Raw genomic sequence first — 19,664 nt, 5'->3', positions numbered from 1 at the left:
GAAAAGTTAGCAACAGAGTTTTAAGGGCCAAAGTACAAAAATCAAAGGCAGCTAGAAGACAGGTGCAAAAATAATTTAATATGTGAATGGAGTGTTGACTTTTATTTCAAAGAGGCTGGAATCTAAAGGGGTGTAAGTTATTTTACAGCTGTACAATGCTGTGGCTAAACCCCATTCACTATATTCATTCTGTTCTGAATACTGCATCTCAGGAGGATAATTGGCCTCAGAGAGAGTGAACAATGATGCTGAGTTAAAAGGGTCAAACTATGAGGACAAGTTGCATAGACTAGCATTGTATTGCCTTCAGTGTAAAAAATTAAAGGGTGATCTAATCAAAGTGTTTAAGATGTTTAAAGGAATTGATTTAGAAGAGAGGAACTATTCCCACAGATGATGGAGTCCATAACCACTGGGCATACCTATCAAGTTAAAGCCAGGACATTCATGGGTTCTATGAGGAAACACCTCTTCACATGATGGGAGTGGAAATATAGAATTTTCTTCTTCAAAACACTATAGTTAGGTCAGATGAAAAGTTCAAAACTAAGATTGATCAATTTTTGTTTTATTGATTTGATTAATTATCAAATAGGAGGATCAGGATGTTGATGTTGATCAGCCATAATCAATGGTGGAGCAGGCTCGAAGAGATGAATGGCCTACTCCTGCTTCTAGTTTCTATATATTAGTATACAGTGAAAAGTATTGTTTCTTGCGCACTACACAGACAAAGTATACCATACATAGAGAAAGAAGGAGAGGGTGCAGAATGTAATGTTGCTAGGGTGTAGAGAAAGATCAACTTAATACAAGGTAGGTCCAATCAAAAGTCTGATGGCAGCAAGGAAGAAGCTATTCTTGAATTGGTTGGTACGTGACCTCAGACTTTATATCTTTTTCATGATGGAAGAAGGTGGAAGAGAGTATGTCCAGGGTGCGTGGGGTCCTTGATTATGCTGGCTGTGTCGACAGAGTCAATGGGTGGGAGGCTGATTTGTGTGATGGACTGGACTTTATTCATCACCCTTTGTAGTTTTGTGTGGTCTTGGACAGAGCAGGAGCCGTACCAAGCTGTGATACAACCACAAAGAATGCTTTCTATGGTGCATCTGTAGAAGATGAGTCATAGTGGACATGCCAAATTTCCTTAGCCTCCTGGAAAAGTGGAGGCATTGGTGGGCTTTCTTAACTATAGCGTCGGCAGGGATATATGGGGTGTTAGGGAACTAAGATGGGTAGATAGAGTTAATAAGCATATTAATCGTGATCGATTTGAATGGTGAAACAGATCTGGGGGGGCTGAATAGCCTATTCCTGTTCCTGTGTTCCAGTTAAAGACATAGGGCCAGATTTTACCAATCGAGGCTAAGTGCCGGATCCGGATGTAAAATGGATCCGAGCCCGGAATCCTCGTTCCAGCATGCCCATGCACTTTTTTGCCGGCTCCGGTCTGGTCCATGCTGTGGATGGGGCTGGAACGATCGGGGCTCTGAACTGTGTGTGCGCAGTTCGAAAAAAACTGAAACAGCGTGTCCAGGTGTCAAAAACAAAAACAGAGAGAGCCAGTGAAGGGGGAAGGATGAGCCACGATCGGCAGACACCAGCGGAAGACCAGGAAGGTGCTGCAGGCTGTCCAACGAGTGCAGTAAGAAGTCTCACAACACCAGGTTAAACTCCAACAGGACTTTAACCTGGTGTTGTGAGACTTCTTACTGTGTTCACCCCAGTCCAAAGCCGGCATCTCCATATCAACGAGTGCAGATCAGAAGGATGGTGGAGGGAGAGCAGAAATCCAGGTAGGTTGGGGGTGCCCTCTTCTAGAGGGGCCTGCCTCCCAGGGAGCGGGGTGGGGTTTCTGACCTTGGGGGTGGATCACGGGGAGGAGTGGGGGGTGGGGGGTGGGGGGGGGAGGTGGATCGTGGGCTGGTGTGCTCTGCTAAGGAAGGCCTGCCTCCCAAGGGGGCCCAATCGCAGGAGTGTGATCTGCCGGAGTGGTGGAGGGGTGGGTGGGTGGGTGGGCGGGTTGGGGGGGGGGGGTCTGCCTCCCAGGGGGTTCAGATCGTGGGAGGGAAGGTCTGCTGGGGTAGTTAGCAGGTGGGGTCTGCGAAGGGTCTTCAAGGAGGATGGGCATCGGAGGTTCCCCTGCAAAATCGGAATCCGCTTCAGAGGTTCCCCTGCAAAATGTGAAAGCGCTTCAGATTTTTATTCTGCAGGTTGGTAACAGCGCGGATCTGAAATGGATCCGAAGACGGTAAAGTGGGATTTGGCGCTAGAGTTGGGCGCGCAGTTCATTAAGTCGATTTAAATGCGTACTAATGCATTTAAATCGTCGGGCCGCCGAATTGGGGCGTGGACTGGATCTGCATCCAAATCAGGTGTCGGTAAAGGCACCATAGAACATAGAACATAGAACAGTACAGCACAGTACAGGCCACCACACTTCCAGGCAGTGCATTCCAGACCCGAACCACCTGTTGCTTGAAAAAGATTTTTCTCACATCACATTTGCTTCTTTTGCAAATCACTTTAACTCTGTGCCGTAATGTTCATGATTTTTTTAAGAGCAGAAACAATTGATAGGGTTCACATTTGAAGGTCAGTTTGATATTTTGCAATAAATAGAGGTGTTTCACAGTTCTGTTGCCTTTTTTTGAAAACGACACCTGTTAAAAATTCTTTCCATCTGTATTAACTGTAACCAGCAACAATACAGAGCAGTCCCTCTGCGTCCATCTGTTTTGATACTTAGATTCTTGTATATACAAACTACTCCCCGGAGGTCAGACTTCCATTACCTGTATTGCCAGTATTACAGGCCATAACAGGACAGACTAAATGTTTTTTTGGTGGCGATGGACTTCAGTTTATATTGTAGTACACTGGTAAAGGATTGAAGTAGAATTGGAGGGAGTTGTAATTTCTCAGACTATTTCAAAATGCCCAAGACCTGTTCAACAAATCTGAAGATAACAACTTATCGACTAGCACTCAGAGTGAGGGAAGATGCCTTCAATTATACTTACTGCATAGGAACATACTTGCTAGTAAACTGATAACTAAATATAATATTGAACTTATTCCTTTGATAGCTAGTGATTGGTTAGCCGTACGGAAGCTGAAGAATTTTAACAACTCCTTACACTTGGTGGCATTGGCTCACTCATCTTGACTAAATATGATTATGATACATCGATCCATCATCTCCCAAATTTGCACCTGTATCATTTTTATCACCTGCCTTGGCTTCAGGCCACTTTTTCCAGTGCCTCATCACATGAAGCCCACTGATAGCCTGGGCCTCAGCAATGCCCTTTTGACAATTGCATTTATTCCTCTATTGGGGTTAGAACATTCAGGCACACTTCTCTCTACCTTGCTGACATTTTTGCATCATCATCTGCAGGAGAGAGGGAATTGTGTCAATGAGTATGGTGCAATCTGTTTGGGTGATCTGGCCATCATGGTTGAATAACTGGTAATGTATGCAATCTGTGAAATGTGGTTATAAGGCTTGCAACAGTACTAATAGAGTAAGGGTGGGATAAAGCATTTGAAGATAGTAATGAATCTTGATTGTTAGCGAGCATTGATAGGTGAGCCATAGGGATAGGGTGATTAGTGACATGGATTGTACAGTTGGTGAATTCACTGACAATTACTTCTGTGAGATCATGATACTTCCTGTGGCACTGGATTCAGGTTTTTAAGGCTAAATACCTGGTATTGAGCTACACAACTTGTTGTCTCCACTGCCAAATGCTTGTTCGTTACTACTTGTGGCACAACATTCTATTTCTGATGATATCAGCAACTCATTTCGTTTTCCCTTTAAGAGGGACAAGCTGGCTCTAAGCAGTGCACATTGGCTCACAAGAATTAATAGTGGGTCCCCTGCTGATGTGTATTGCTAATTAACAGCATGGGCTGCATGCAGAAATCATGGTAATAAACAGGCAGCATGAGGATGGCAAGCTGCCTACATTACATTCAATGGGCATGGGGTAATCATGCGTCGCAATCCTCGGGCCTGTTTTCAGGACTTTCCAATTTCACACCCCTCTCCCCCACCAAACTTTTAAACAAAAGCAGCAGACTGTGCTCTTGGCAGTGTGATTTGGAACTAGGGGACCCTGTAGGGAATTCACGATTCTTGCACATTGTGAACACAATAAAACAGGATTATTTTCATAATTTCTTGAAATGTACAGCCTGAGTAGAAAGCCTCACTACTTTAAGTGCATATTTGCATAATGTCTCTCGTGCTCATATATTCGAATGGCACATTCCAAATCGAACCTATTTGACCTAAAACGGGTGATAACCTGGTGGCTTATTGAATTCGTATTAAGGGTAATTTTCCAACTTCATGCTGTCAGCAGACAGCTGTTCTTCCCGACTAAGACCAGATATCAGAAATGCAGGCATAAGTTGCTCACAATGGACAGATCTTTAATTTATAATGGTTAAAGAATAATTTGTTCCATCCATCCAAATTTATGGGCAGGACCTTCCATCGTGCTTGCCTCAGGACTAGAAATGCCCCCTCTGAGGTCAACAAACCTGTAAATGGTCCACCACATTTTCCATTCTATCCAAGATGATTCCCATGGTGGTTGGAACTGGAAAAGTTGTTCCTGCATATGTGATTGAAGAGCAAAGCTCCCCACTAGAAATGCAAAGTAAAGCAATGACTTCCATAAGCCAATGTTTGCTTTTTCTTTACTTTTGTTTTGCTCCACCATCTCCTCATTTGATTTTGCCTAATAGATGCTGCAAATTGAACTGCTTGGTTCTATGCCAGACAAATATTTCAGCCAAGGAATAGAGAAATGGCATGCTCCCACGTTTGCTCATTTCAAACAATTCATTCAGGGGATATCGGCTTCACAGGCCTAAGCCATCATTATTGTCCATCCCCAGTTACCCTTTTTGGAAGGTATTTACGAGGCAACCACATTGCTCTGGGTCTGGAACCACATGTATGCCAGACCTAGTAAAGATGGCAGATTTCCTATTTTTGATGTATTTTGTCACTCATCTTTGGCTTTGAATTGGCTTCATAATGTCTCTGTTGCTTGCCAGATGGACTAAAACAGTGGGGGCCCAACACCTGGCCGCGTGAAGCCCCCATGATGCCCTATGCTGGGAAGGGCATTCAGGCAGTAATGCCATATGTGCACTAGAAACATCAGGATAGGTACTATCATGCCTCAGTCTGCCCTTACAGCAAATTTCGAGCATGTTTCAGAAAGGAATGTGACTGAATGTCTTTCAATACGACCTGGAGTCTCGCACCACACCAAAGACAGCACTGCTGGTGTTAGTAAAGGTGACATGAAATTGAACTTTTATGCATCCAAGCCCTTTCAGATGGGAAAGGGTTGATGTATGTAACATATTCCTCAAAAAATTTGCATTTAGAGAGGTGACAGAGCTCATATTTGTCAGGAAAGGAGAATACATCATTTTCTCCCTCAGCAACAAGGTGTTGTGAGCCCTCCATGTTAACACGGAGAGGTATAGAAACCACAAGGGTTCTCATTTGATCAATATGCAATCGTGCGTGCTTCGTTCATCATGTTGATGAATGCTGGCTATCCTGGCAGCCTCCTTTATTCTCAGGTATTCTGCTATTTTGGCCATTTTTCTGTCTTCAAGAGCTACTTAAGGGCACAGTCTGTCATGCATATAAATAATTATCACCTGTTGCCCCAGCCCCAACAACACCTGACCATGTTTTTATTTGTCTTAAAATGAGAGAACATTATTAGGAAGACCATCAGTTTGCTGAAGGAAGCCTTCCAATGCCACCAGGGAGCATTGCATAACACATTGGAATGTGTATCCGGGTTCATGGTAGTCTGCTATTTCCTGCATCCTTACCACCTATTAATTTCATGATGCATGAAGTCTGAAACTTCAGAGCAAGTAGATCAATATAGTCAAGGTGATGGGCAGTCATTTCTGCTGAAAATGCTCACTGATCTGATGTGCATTTTCAAGATTTGAAGTTCTACTGAAAAAAAACAAGCAAAACTTGAGGAATATGGCAAACTCTATAAACAGGTGAGTAAATACCAAGAACTCAAGCTCAGTGTACATGATTGCACACAATTCTGATAGCACAGTCTTTGCCACCTGTATTTGGAGGCCATCTTGGAAGATGGAGGGGAGACAGAGAGGATGCATCCAGTCTCCCTTAGCTGGGTCCGAGGACATTTGCTTTGACTCCAATTCCCTTGGACAAGTCACCTTTACCACAACATCTACCTGAAAACTCTCAGCACAGGACCCTCTTGGTCAACATATTAAAACAAGCTGCCAACAAAAATCTTTCCATTAACATCTTTATCCAACAACATATCCAATTATACAAATAGAACTTGAACTATTTTCTCTTGTGTATTATTTTAATACCAGCTTTTGCCTGGCCTATTGCTGCTATACAATGCTATAGCAGTGGCTGCATTAGAACTGGTGGGAGGCTGCTCACTTTCACTGGCAGAGAGTGATGGATTTGCAGATGGATGCTCTAGTACACCTCTGAGCCTTACAGGCCTTTTCAGACTACACCATCTCAGCAAGGGTGCCAGCAATCTGGGCTGGCTGATAGGTAACAAGAGCAAGAGTACTGGATAAATAGCAGTCGTGGGTGCACAAATATTGTCATTCTGAAAGAGGGAAACTAGCTGGTGGTCCATGGAGACATTGCCATTCTCCTGGGACTGCACTTCAGCAATCCTAGTAAACTGTTGCAGGACACATTGCTGAATTGATGTGAGTGTCTGCAGGCTCCTTTGAGTTCTGTGATCTACAGCTAAGAAGGCAATTGTCTCATTCTGAATTGTAACAAGTGTAGATTTCACAAACTTCCACTGCAACATTGGGTAGCTTATGTATGCTGCAGTGGAAGCCCAGACAGCAGTCACTGACGTCACACCATGGCTAGTCAGTTAGTATTGTTAAGGAATTGGTCACCAATCCCACAATGAAAAGGATTGGCCACAGGTTCTCTATGATTCCTTGTGTCACATTGGAACTGGAATTCTCCATGCTCCTTGGCAATAACAGAAAGTTGTCCAGTAGACCTGTCAATGCATCAAAAGTCTGTGTTAATGTTCATCAACATATTCCTGTACATCACCCCATCAAACTCCTCATCTAAGACACCTGCAGCAGAACTCAGTTGCAACCTCCAGGTAGCTGATAGATGTAGCTCTCCTTCTCCCCTGATCTGGCTGATGACTCATCACGTGAGTATCATGCCTCTACACTTTTTTCTAAGGTACACACAGTGCCAGTATCTGAGCCAGAAACTGCATGTATCAGGCCAAGTAATATTGCTTCTTCATTAGAGTTTGGTGTAGTTATTGTTTTTCTTATGGGGCTACTAAAAATGGACCAATTGCAATTCAAAGGATTTTCACAGGATGGAGAAATAGTTTTAGGTGATTATATCAGTAATGTTGGATCTAGGAGTAAGGTATAGATTTAAATAAGTTTAATTTAGTGCTTCTGTGTAAGAAAGGATAAAACTGTAGTTAAATTCATGTTAAATAAAGATATTAGCATGTATGGGAGTTTTGGTTTCATTGTATCTGTATTGTGCTAAGTGAATTACGACATGAAAAGCAAACAGCTTAGAGAAGGACAGAGCTGTTCCTTCACAACCAGGGGTTATCTTTAAGTTAGAAAAGTCTTTCAAGTTTAGTTTTAATTGGAAACAAGGCAGCTGGAGCTGAGCACCTGGAAAGGTAACAGGCTTGGATAGATCATGAATTGTGATGAAAAAGATTCTTAGCCAAGTTTTATTCTCTTGAACTATGATCCAATTTATGTTGATGGCTATATATGAAAATCTCAAATGTGGGTGAACATTGGTTGTATTCCCTGAAATTAAGGAACATGAGGAGAGGACAAAGGTGAACTTTTAATATAAATACTAATATATTTAATTCTTCGCCATAGATTTATTTAAAGATTTTAAGGGTACTCTGGCTGAGGTATTTAATATAATGAAGGGAATTGGGTGGATAAAAGATGGTTCTTTCCTATAGCTGGGGAATTCAGACCATCATCTTCGGATTGACATATGTCAAGGGCAAATCCAGCAAAAAATCTAATTAATGCACAATCATCATAAATCAGAATACACTAATCTGTAATATATAGAAGAACAATTGATTGAGTTAGACAATAAGACCATAAGATATAGCAGCAGAATTAGGCCATTTGGTTCATTGAGTCTACTCCTCCATTCAGTTATTTGAGTGAGGGAGATATCAACTTTAAAATCTTACAAGTTATGGAGAAAAGGAGGAGATTGGAATTAAAAAGATGAGGTTTTCGTGGCTGACAAGATAATAGCGAAGAGTTAATGGATCAAATAGCCTACTCCCATTCTGATGCTCTTAATCACATGGATTTTTGAATTTTAACTAGAGGAAGTGGATCCTCCTCTGAAGGAGCATGTCAGTGATTCTAAATCAAATACTTATGTGTTTCTTGTTTCATATTTTCGGCCTAGATTTAAAATGGTTGCCTAATGTTTTCAGAATCTAAAGTTGCATCACTAATTTGCTGTGCTATTCAAATCATTTTGTCCCTGTGGCACATGAAGCAGATGGCATTACATTACAACTTACAAATATATAATTGCAAAGCAAGTGATCTAATATGTTTTCTCCAGTATTTATTTAGATATAGAATAAGACTTTTAGAGAAAAATACATATAAAAATTGCACACCGTGCAGAAAAACATTTCTTTTTATATTTGGTCTCTGCTGGTTAATGCTGTTTTATGCTTCAGCCAGTTTATGATACAATTTCATATCAGTGTTACAATTTCCCACATTGAGGGGGTTGAGCTATGAGGAGAGGCTGAATAAACTGGGCTTGTACTCGTTAGAGTTTAGAAGAATGAGAGGAGATCTCATTGAGACGTATAAGATGATGAATGGGATGGATAGGATAGAGGTGGAAAGACTCTTCCCGCTCAAAAAAGACAATAGGACTAGGGGGCACAGCCTCAAGATAAAAGGGGGGCGGTTTAGAACGGAGTTGAGGAGGAACTTCTTCACTCAAAGGGTGGTGAATCTCTGGAATTCTCTGCCCGTTGAGGTGGTGGAGGCTGCCTCGCTAAATATTTTTAAGACGCGGGTTGATGGGTTTTTGATAGGAGAGGGGATTAAGGGTTATGGGGAGAGGGCGGGAAAGTGGAACTGAGCAGCGACAGATCAGCCATGATCTTATTGAATGGTGGGGCAGGCTCGAAGGGCTGGATGGCCTACTCCTGCTCCTATTTCTTATGTTCTTATGTTCTTATGAATATTTTTATGTGTGGTTACACCTACTAATGGCATGTCTTTGATTTTACCTTAAAACAACTAGGATTGTCCTACTTAGGATTTTACTGAATCATCCCTTAAGAGTTCTGTTTCTTTTAGCTTCAAACTAATCTTGTGTAAAATTATTCAATTGTGTGAGATCATCAGTTTTTTCATGAAATATGTTTTGAATGATCCCCATTCCACTGGGGAAATAATTGGTATAAAGGGATTACAAAGCTACCACTGCGACATGCTTATTCATAAAGGGAGGGAGGCAAAAAGTAGGTAACTATAAGCGGATTAGCCTAACATCTATTGTTGGAAAAATGTTGGAATCAATTATTAAGGAAGTAATAGCAGCACATCTGGAAATAAGAACATAAGAACATAAGAAATAGGAGCAGGAGTAGGCCATCTAGCCCTTCGAGCCTGCCCCGCCATTCAATAAGATCATGGCTGATCTGTCGTGTCTCAGTTCCACATTCCCGCCCTCTCCCCATAACCCTTAATCCCCTTGCCTATCAAAAACCTATCAACCCGCATCTTAAAAATATTTAGCAAGGCAGCCTCCACCAATTCAACGGGCAGAGAATTCCAGAGATTCACCACCCTTTGAGTGAAGAAGTTCCTCCTCAACTCCGTTCTAAACCACCCCCCCTTTATCTTGAGGCTGTGCCCTCTAGTCCTACTGTCCTTTCTGAGCGGGAAGAGCCTCTCCACCTCTATCCTATCCATCCCATTCATCATCTTATATGTCTCAATGAGATCTCCCCTCATTCTTCTAAACTCTAACGAGTACAAGCCTAGTTTATTCAGCCTCTCCTCATAGTTCAACCCCCTCAACTCCGGAATCAGCCTAGTAAACCTCCTCTGCACTCCCTCCAAGGCCAAAATATCCTTGCGTAAGTGCGGCAACCAAAACTGCACACAGTACTCCAGCTGCGGCCTCACCAGTGCCCTATACAGCTGCAGCAAGACCTCCCTACTTTTATATTCAATCCCCCTCGCTATGAAGGCCAGCATCCCATTTGCCTTCCTGACCACCTGCTGCACATGCAGGCTCAGTTTTTGCGACTCATGCACAAGGACCCCGAGGTCCCTCTGCACCGTCGCACGCTGCAGTTTTTCGCCATGTAAGTAATAGTCCTTCCTACCATTATTCCTACCAAAGTGGACAACCTCACATTTGCCAACATTAAATTCCATTTGCCAGTTCCTGGCCCATTCGCCCAGCCTATCTAGATCCTTCTGCAGACTCTCCACACCCTCCGCACAATTTGCCGTTCCACCAATCTTGGTGTCATCAGCAAATTTCGACGCCATACATTCGGTTCCCTCCTCCAGATCATCTATATAAATGGTGAATAGCTGAGGCCCCAGCACCGACCCCTGCGGCACTCTACTAGTCGCCAACCGCCAATCCAAATAGCACCCATTGACCCCCGCTCTCTGCCTCCTATTTGACAGCCAATCCTCTATCCACGTTAACACCCTACCCCCAACTCCATGCCCCCTGACCTTCTGCAATAACCTCTTGTGAGGCACCTTGTCAAACGCCTTCTGAAAATCAAGAAACACCACATCCACTGGCTCTCCTCTATCCACTGCCCTAGACACATCCTCATAGAACTCCAATAAATTCGTCAGACACGACTTCCCCTTAACGAAACCGTGCTACGTCTGCTCTATCAAACAATTCTCCTCAAGATGCCTCGCTATTTTCTCCTTGATGACAGATTCTAACATTTTACCTACAACAGACGTTAAACTAACCGGCCTATAATTCCCTGCCTTTTGCCTGCCACCCTTGTTAAACAACGGCGTAACATTAGCTGTTTTCCAATCTTCCGGCACTTCCCCGGAATCCAGCGATGTTTAGAAAATAATCACCAAGGCATCCACTATCATCTCTGCCACTTTTTTCAGAACACTTGGATGCATTCCATCCGCTCCTGGGGACTTGTCCACAATCAGTCCCTCCAGTCTTTCGAGCACTGCCTGTCTAGTAACAATAATGTCATTCAGGCCCTCCACTCCTACCATCTTTCCATTGCTAACACCCGGCAAATTATTCACGTCCTCCTCCGTGAAGACTGAAACAAAAAAGTTACAAAAACGAAAAAGTTATTCAAGGAAAAACATAATCTGATCAACAGAATCAACATGACTTTGTGAATGGGAAATTGTGCCTGACTAATTTATGGGAATTTTTCAAGGAAGTCTCCCCCAGAGTGGATTGAGGAGAACCAGTGGAAGGCATTCAACAAGGTACCTAACAAAAGATTGAGTCATAAGATAAGAGCCTATGGTGTTGAAGGTAGTCTATTGGCATGGATAGAGAATTAGTTAATGGATAGGAAAAAATGAGTGGGGATAACGGGTTCCTTTTCAACTTGGCAATCTGTAACCAGTGGGATTCCACAGGGATCAGTTCAGGGACTGCAACTTATTTAATATATATTAATGACTTGGAGGAAGGAAGTGAATGTACTGTAGCCAAGTTTGCAGTTGACACAAAAATAGGTGGAAAGGCAATTTGTGAGAGAGATATAAACTGTTTCCAAAGGCATATTTATAGATTAAGTAAGTGGGCAAAAAGTTGGCAAATGGAGTATAAAGTGGGAAAATGTGAAGTTGTTCATTTTGGAAGGGAGAACAAAAGAGTAGAGTGTTGTTAAATAAATGGAGAAAAGCTACAGAAAGCTGTAACACAAAGGAACTTAGGATACTGATGCATGAAACACAGATAGCTAGCACACAGTTGCAGCAGGTAATCATGTAGAGTTGCCGGCATTGGACTGGGGTAGGCATAGTAACTCGTCTCACAACACCAGGTTAAATTCCAACAGGTTTATTTGGCAGCACGAGGAAGCATTGCCCCTTCATCAGGTGAGTGAAGAGTTTGGTTCACAAACAGGACGTATATAGACACAAGCTCAATTACAAGATAATGAATGGAATGCAAGTCTTAACAGGTAATCAAGTCTTTTCTTGACAATGTGAATAGAGAGGGGTAGACCTTGCAGACGCTATCACAACAAATAAATGGACACCACTTGACAATCACCAGGCAGGAGTGTTCCCTTCCAGTTGGGGAACACTTCAGCAGTCGCAGGTGTTCGGCCTCTGATCTTCAGGTAAGCGTTCTCCAAGGCGGCTTTCATGACACATGACAACGCAGAGTTGCTGAGCAGAAACTGATAGCCAACTTTCACACACATGAGGACATCCTCAACTGGGATTTTGGGTTCATGTCACACTAACTGTAACCCCCATGATTTGCTTGGGCTTGCAAAGTCTCACTAACTGTCCTGGCTGGAGACAATTCACATCTCTTTAACTTGTGCTTAACCCTCTCTCCACTTACATTGTCTTTAAGACTTGATTACCTGGAAAGATTCGTATTCCAACCATTATCTTGTAATTGAGTCTCTATCTATATTTGCCCTGTTTGCGAACCAAACTCTTCACTCACCTGATGAAGGGGCAACACTCCGAAAGCTCGTGCTACCAAATAAACTTGTTGGTCTTTAACCTGGTGTTGTGAGACTACTTACTACAGCAAGTAATCAGGAAAGCTAATGAAATGTTGGCCTTTATTTCAAGGGGTTGGAGTATAAGAGTAGGGAAATCTTGCTGCAACTGTACCAGTTACTAATAAGACCACATCTGGAGTATGGTGAGCAGTTTTGGTCCCCTTATTTGAGGAAAGATATTATTTTCTTGGAGGCAGTTCAGAGAAGGTTCACTTGGATGATTCTTGGTTTGGAGGAATCATGAGGAAAGATTAAGCATATTGGGACTCTACTCATTGGAATTTAGAAAAATGAAAGATGATCTCATTTAAACATATAAAATTCACAAATGGCTTGGCAGGGTAGATTCTGAGAGGATGTTTCCCCCTATGGGAGAGTCTAGGGCCTGAGAACATAATCTCAGAATAAAGGAGTGTCAGCTCAAGAGTGAGGGTTCTGAGTTGTTGGAACTCATTGTAGCGGAGAGACATAGGGGCAGAGTCTATTTGCATATTTAAGGCCAAAATGGATAGATTTTTGATCAGTAAGGGAGTCAAGGGTAATGAGGAATGGGCAGGAGGTGGAAGTAATAATGTTGGATCAGCCTATTGAATGGTGGAGCAGGCTTGAGGGGCCAAATGGCCTACTCTTGTTCCTATCTTTTTGCTTTTATTTTGTCCCAAAAAGACTAACTGTCCAAGCTGAGATGTGGAGAATGACCTCATGGCAAGATAATGGTGTTTCACATGACAAGATAATGGGGTTTCATCCAGTATAGACTAGGACTTTTTTTCCTCTGCTGTGTAGGAGGCTTAGGGGTGTTCTTATTGAGGCCTATAAAATAATGAGGGGCATAGATAAGTCAACATCTTTTCCCCAAGATAAGGAAGTCTAAAATTAGAGTCATAGATTTAAGGTGAAAGGGGAGAGATACAAAAGGGTCCTGAGGGGTGATTTTTTTTTCACCCAGAGGTCTAGAATGAACCACCCGAGGCAGCAGTAGACACAGGTACAATTTTGACTTTTAAAAAGCATTTAGACAGTTACCTGGGTAAGGTGTGTATAGAGGGATATGGGCCAAATGCAGGCAATTAAGACCAGCTTATTGGTAAAAACTGGGCAGCCTGGACAAGTTGGGCCAAGGGCCCGTTTCCATACTACAAACCTCTATGGCTCTAAGATCTGTTCTTGCACTATAACTTTGGCAGAAATCCTGGACCAATGGTGGAAACAATTCTTTATGCTGTCCCTCCAAAGAATTCTGTTGATCTTTTGGTGGGAGTTTATGAGATTATTTGTGGAAAGTCCAGCATATTGTGATCCAAACAGGTGAGAACTGACAGAAAAAGAAGAAAGCAATTACAAGCACAATTGTACAGTCTAATGGTTCAGTATATTGAAACACCAGCCTGTTGAAATGGGATACAGATTTGTTGCCCCATTGTAGTGAGGAGGCTTGATAATCCCTGCCATCTTGTTTATTCACGTGGAAAGTTATCTTTCTCATCGAAGAAATAAAACTCAGGACTATGTGTCATGAATTTTCCTGAAGATCAAAGTTGTACTGCTCCATTAATTTTAAAAACAGACACTTTATGAGATTGGTTTTGTGAAGCAAAAGGCATTCTAATCATTCAAAGTTTGCACTGAATTGAAATAATTCCTTTTGGAGCTCAGTGCTACATGCAAATATTATGATGTCAGTTGTTGATGGAAACTGGATCTAATGTTTCCAGCAGTAAGTTCTATTCAAAGCAAAGATAGCTCTCATTGAAGTATTGACAACATCTTAATGTTTCTTACAGCTTTCCTTTGCTGCAACTACACCGGTCCTGGCTGACAAGAAGAAATATCCCAATTTCTTCCGGACAGTCCCATCAGATAATGCAGTCAATCCTGCAGTTGTCAAGTTCCTCAAACATTTTCATTGGCGTAGGGTAGGAACCTTGACCCAGGATGTGCAGCGATTCTCTGAGGTACGTTTTCTTTACTTAAGGTAAATATGCAGTGACCTTGAACAATTCATGATTAGTGTCAATAGTGCAAGTGGTTGAATGGATAAACATGTGATAGTATAATTTTGTATTTCACTGTTGCCAGTGGAAATTCTTTTGCTCTTAAGAGAACCTATGATATGTAATATAAAGATTAGTGATTTCATTGTCTTGTGATTTCCCTTTATTGTTTCCTATTGAAGTCTCTCATCTTATTGCACCAGGGAAATGCGTAAACAAAGGCTTGAATTTTTGGGATGTTGGGAACTTGGGGAACACGTCCCCACCAACTCTAATAGTCCTGATACCATATTGTACTTCAACAAGTTGTTATGTGGCATTGGGCGGGATTTGCGTCCCTCACTCAAGAGGATGTCTTGCCTTAGAGAGTTGCCAGCCAATCAGATTGGCCAGAAGAGGCACTGCAGAGAGGTGGCCTTATGTACCGGAGGATTGGAAAGTGACAGAGGTCTCAGGGTGGGGAGGCTACGGGACTCCTAGAGTTGCAATCAGGTCTTGGGGGATATGGCAGGGCAGGAGTGGGGCAGCAAGGATGTCTAGAAATCATTTGGCCTTAAGGAGATACAGCACCCCAGTCAGAAGATGGTTGCTGTTGGAGACATACCCGGCCTTCCCAGCTGAGATCCAGCAAAGTCAATTTGTGTGAATTTAAGTGTTTCCTCCCGAGCTGCCAGCTGTGTACCAGCCTAAAAATTGAGGTTTGGTGGGAAAATGCCATTAAGTGGCCCCCTCAAGGCCGTAAGTGGAGAAAGGATGGACTTGTCTCCAAGACTCTGGCCAACCCCAACATAAAATTGTGACCAGGTCAAAGTGGGTGGAACCCTCTGTTCAATTCCATGCTCTTCCCTCCAACCTCACCTCCTCCTCCCGCCCCCATCCTCATCCGCCTCCCCTGCCTCAGAATCTGCCAGTGAGGGAGCATGAAACTCTGGCCAAAGATATTCATGATACTAATAGAATGCAACTAGTTGACAGTGACCAATTGATTTATAGCACAACAATGTATTTCACAGGTGTTGATTTCCTCAAAAGGGCACATTTCAGTGAGTGGTGGTATTCATATGTAACACTTCAATGTTAGTCAGCTGACAATCTAACCCCGGAGGAAATCATACAATCGATACATGAAAGAACAATAGGAAATTTCTTCTTTCCCAAACCAAGAGCACAGTGGTCAATTGTAAAAACCCTGACATTGTGCTGGTTGATTTGAGTTTAAGCGATTGGTTTGTTTCATCCATTTGTAAAGGTGTTTAATCAGTACTTACTGGTATCTAGCTTTAATTGCTTAATAAAACTGCACTTGAACTTGTGAAGCTTTGGCTGCTCAAATCATTTTACTCAAACTTTTATATTTAGCTGTGGTGCAGCTAAGCTCTACTCCAAACACATAGCAAGTTACTCCCATTCAATTTCCCTTCAATAATACAAGATAGGATCACCACAGAAAAATCAGAAAGACACATACAGGGCAAGCCATAGGAAATTTGTCATTTGATTACATCAGCTCAGTGGCAATTGGACCCAATAAAATCCATAATTTGTTCCTGTTGAAATTAGCTGAATTTTATTCGAATAAATCCTTAGCATGTCATTGCCTGTGCAAAATGATTGTGTATGAAAGCAATAATTGCATGTGTCTACTATTGAACCGTACGAACTCAAATCAAAATTATGAATTATGTTTGCAAGAGTACACAGAATGAGGGGAACTTGAGCAGAAACAAACGTAATTACTGTGTGAGTGTAGTTTCAAACATCTTAACTGTACAGTTGGTAGAACTTACTCATAGCATAAACGTGAGTTATTATTTTCCAGCATCTACAAAATAAGAAGCGATTGAATTAGTAGAAGCTCATAAGAACATAAGAAATAGGAGCAGGAGTAGGCCATCTAGCCCTTCGAGCCTGCCCCGCCATTCAATAATATCATGGCCGATCTGAAGTGGATCGGTTCCACTTTCCCGCTTTCTCCCCATAACCCTTAATTCCCTTGTCTGTCAGAAACCTATCTACCCGTGACTTAAATATATTCAGCGAGGTAGCCTCCACCATTTCAACGGGTAGAGAATTCCAGAGATTCACCACCCTTTGAGTGAAGAAGTTCCTCCTCAACTCCAATCTAAACTGCCCCCCCCCTTATCTTGAGGCTGTGCCCTCTAGTCCTGCTATCCTTTCTAAGTGGGAAGAATCTCTCTACCTCTACCCTATCTATCCCCTTCATTATCTTATATGTCTTTATAAGATCCCCCCCTCAGCCTTCTAAATTCCAACGAGTACAGACCCAGTCTATTCAGTCTCTCTTCATGGGCTAACTCCCTCATCTCTGGTATCAGCCTAGTGAACCTTCTCTGCACTCCCTCCAAGGCCAATACATCCTTCTGCAAGTGCAGCGACCAAAATTGCACACAATACTCCAGCTGCGGCCTCACCAGTACCCTGTACAGTTGCAGCAAGACCTCCCTGCTTTTATATTCTATCCCCCTCACTATAAAGGCCAACATTCCATTCGCCTTCTTGATCACCGGCTGCACCTGCAGACTGGGTTTTTGCGATTTGTGCACAAGGACCCCCAGGTCCCTCTGCACCGTAGCCTGCTGCAGCTTTTCGCCTTTTAAATAATAATCCCTTCTACTATTATTTCTACCAAAGTGGAAAAGCTCAAACTTGCTAACATTATACTCCATCTGCCAGGTCCTCGCCCACTCACTCAGCCACTGCTGTCCACTAATGTCTGCTAATGTCCACTGCTTGAAAAACACTTCATTTCTAACAGTCCAGGACTTATTTTCAAAGGCTTCATTGCAGTTCATACAGAGGAATCAACCAGGTCGAGATTTGGACTTGTTGACATTACATAAATAGTTTCATTTGAATATTCTGACGACTGTTTATATCATCAAAATCCAGTGATTGTAAGACTATTTATTGGAGCTTGCTACTTTTGCAAATTGCCATCACATTTAGTTGGCTGTGTCCAGCTGTAAAAGTTGAAAAATTAACAATGGATTGAAGAGTCATACTGACTCTAAAGCAGTGTTTGGTGAGCAGAACTAAGTGGGTTGGGATACAGTATTGCTATATTTATTGTTACCACAGAGACAGATACCATAAGAACATAAATGGTGCTCGCTATTTGAGTTGCTACATAGATACCAAGTGCACAATCTGTTAACGAAAATTAAATTGACAGATAATGTACAGAAGAATTTTAAGAGTATGTACTGATATGACCACAACACCAGGCAATTTCGGAGATGGTGGAAAACTGGCAGCAGCTCAACCACCTGTTGTACAGACTTACTGATTTTGCTGAGTTCTCCAGCCTCTTCCCCTCTACTGCAATTCCCATCCTTTGCCTTCTGAAGCACTTGCCTTGTCCTGTGCATTGCTCACCAGGTCCTCCAGGGCAACCAACCTAGTTTTTGCTGCTTAGTAGCCACTTCCCACTGACTTCCTGGTCAATATTTATCCCTCAAGCAACAACATCAAATCAGACTTTCTGCTTGTTTTTCTTTTGCCAATTATAGGACCTTTCTATCTACAAATTGACTGCCATGTTTACTAAATTCCAGCAGTGAACATGTCAAAATTGCTCCATTGGTGGGAAAGTATTTTGGAACACCCTGAGAACATGATATGCATGAATGCACATTTTCACTTTGAGTTTTTGAAGCCTGTGAAGTTCTTGAGATAAAGCAATAAGATTCAGTGAGAAATACTTAGGATCAGAATCTCACATGCTATTAGAACATAGATTCCTTTACTCTCCTAGATTCACTCTGCTGGAATATCAGTAAGGTAGTTTTAAGTGGAGAAGTGAGCAATGCAGTTTTCAACACACTACAAGCATGGCTTGTTTCAATGGTTTGTTCCCAAATATGTGAACTTAAATATAACTTAACATTCAAATTCACCAGTAATAATATTACATATTCTCGTTTTTGTATTAATTTAACAATGTTCTCGGTCATATACAATAAAAGATTTGTTCACCAACTGCAAACAGTAAAATTTGTAGCATAAGCTCTTAAGTATGGTGGATATATTCACTATTGAGTAGAATATCATCTGACATTAGCTGTGATCGTAGAATCATAAGAACATGGGAATTAGGAGCAGAAGTAGGCAAATTCAGCTCTTTGAACTTGCTCCACATTCAATAAGATCATGGCTGATGTCACTCTGGTTTCAAATCCACCTCCCCATCTGTTCCCCATATCCCCTTATCTCTTTTCTTTATTGGAAATATATATATTTCCTCCTTTAAACTATTCAATGGTTTGGACTCCACCGTGCTATGGGGCACTGAGTTCCACAAATTCACCAGCCTTTGTGAGAAGTAGTTCCTTCTCATCTCAGTGTTAAGTCTACCACCTCTTGTTTTAGATTGCCCATAAGAGGAAACATTTAGCCTACATTTACTCTATTAATCCCTTTTAAAATTTTATATACCTCAATCAGATCCCCTTTCATCCTTCTAAACTCTAGCAAGTGTAAGCTTAAACTGTTTAATCTCTCCTCACAACAACACTGTCAGCCTCAGAATCAATCTGGTAATCTCATTTAACTCATGATCTTCATCTGAGATGTTGATGTCGGAATCAAATTCAATGCTTGCGAATGGTGTTTTCTGGGCTATGAAGAATGACTTGTTTTCTGTGAACCGTGCTTAGCAGTATTCATTTAACCTTCTGTGTTGGTCACAACAAATGGCTGTATATCATAGGAGTGCTTCTCAACATGTGCATCACATTTTACAAGCACTTTGCCTCCTGGCTTTAGTGGTGTAGTTCTAAGT

The 19,664-nt window shown here is 42.1% G+C and overlaps 1 protein-coding gene across 3 annotated transcripts in view; it reads left to right on the top strand.

Annotated features, from left to right (window-relative positions):
* Positions 1-19,664, top strand: part of gabbr2 (gamma-aminobutyric acid (GABA) B receptor, 2) — a 909,903-nt gene that overhangs the window by 505,679 nt on the left and 384,560 nt on the right. For all 3 annotated transcript variants that reach the window (XM_080208032.1, XM_080208024.1, XM_080208042.1), the window contains exon 3: positions 14,654-14,824. In XM_080208032.1, coding sequence (XP_080064158.1) covers positions 14,654-14,824 — 171 coding nt within the window. The remainder of the gene's footprint in view (positions 1-14,653; positions 14,825-19,664) is intronic.

This window comes from Carcharhinus amblyrhynchos, chromosome 2, assembly GCF_965287045.1.
Source record: "Carcharhinus amblyrhynchos chromosome 2, sCarAmb.v2.hapA, whole genome shotgun sequence".
Lineage (NCBI taxonomy): Eukaryota > Metazoa > Chordata > Chondrichthyes > Carcharhiniformes > Carcharhinidae > Carcharhinus > Carcharhinus amblyrhynchos.
The sequence above is the reverse complement of the archived record's forward strand: the minus strand, read 5'-3'. Positions and strand labels throughout refer to the sequence as shown.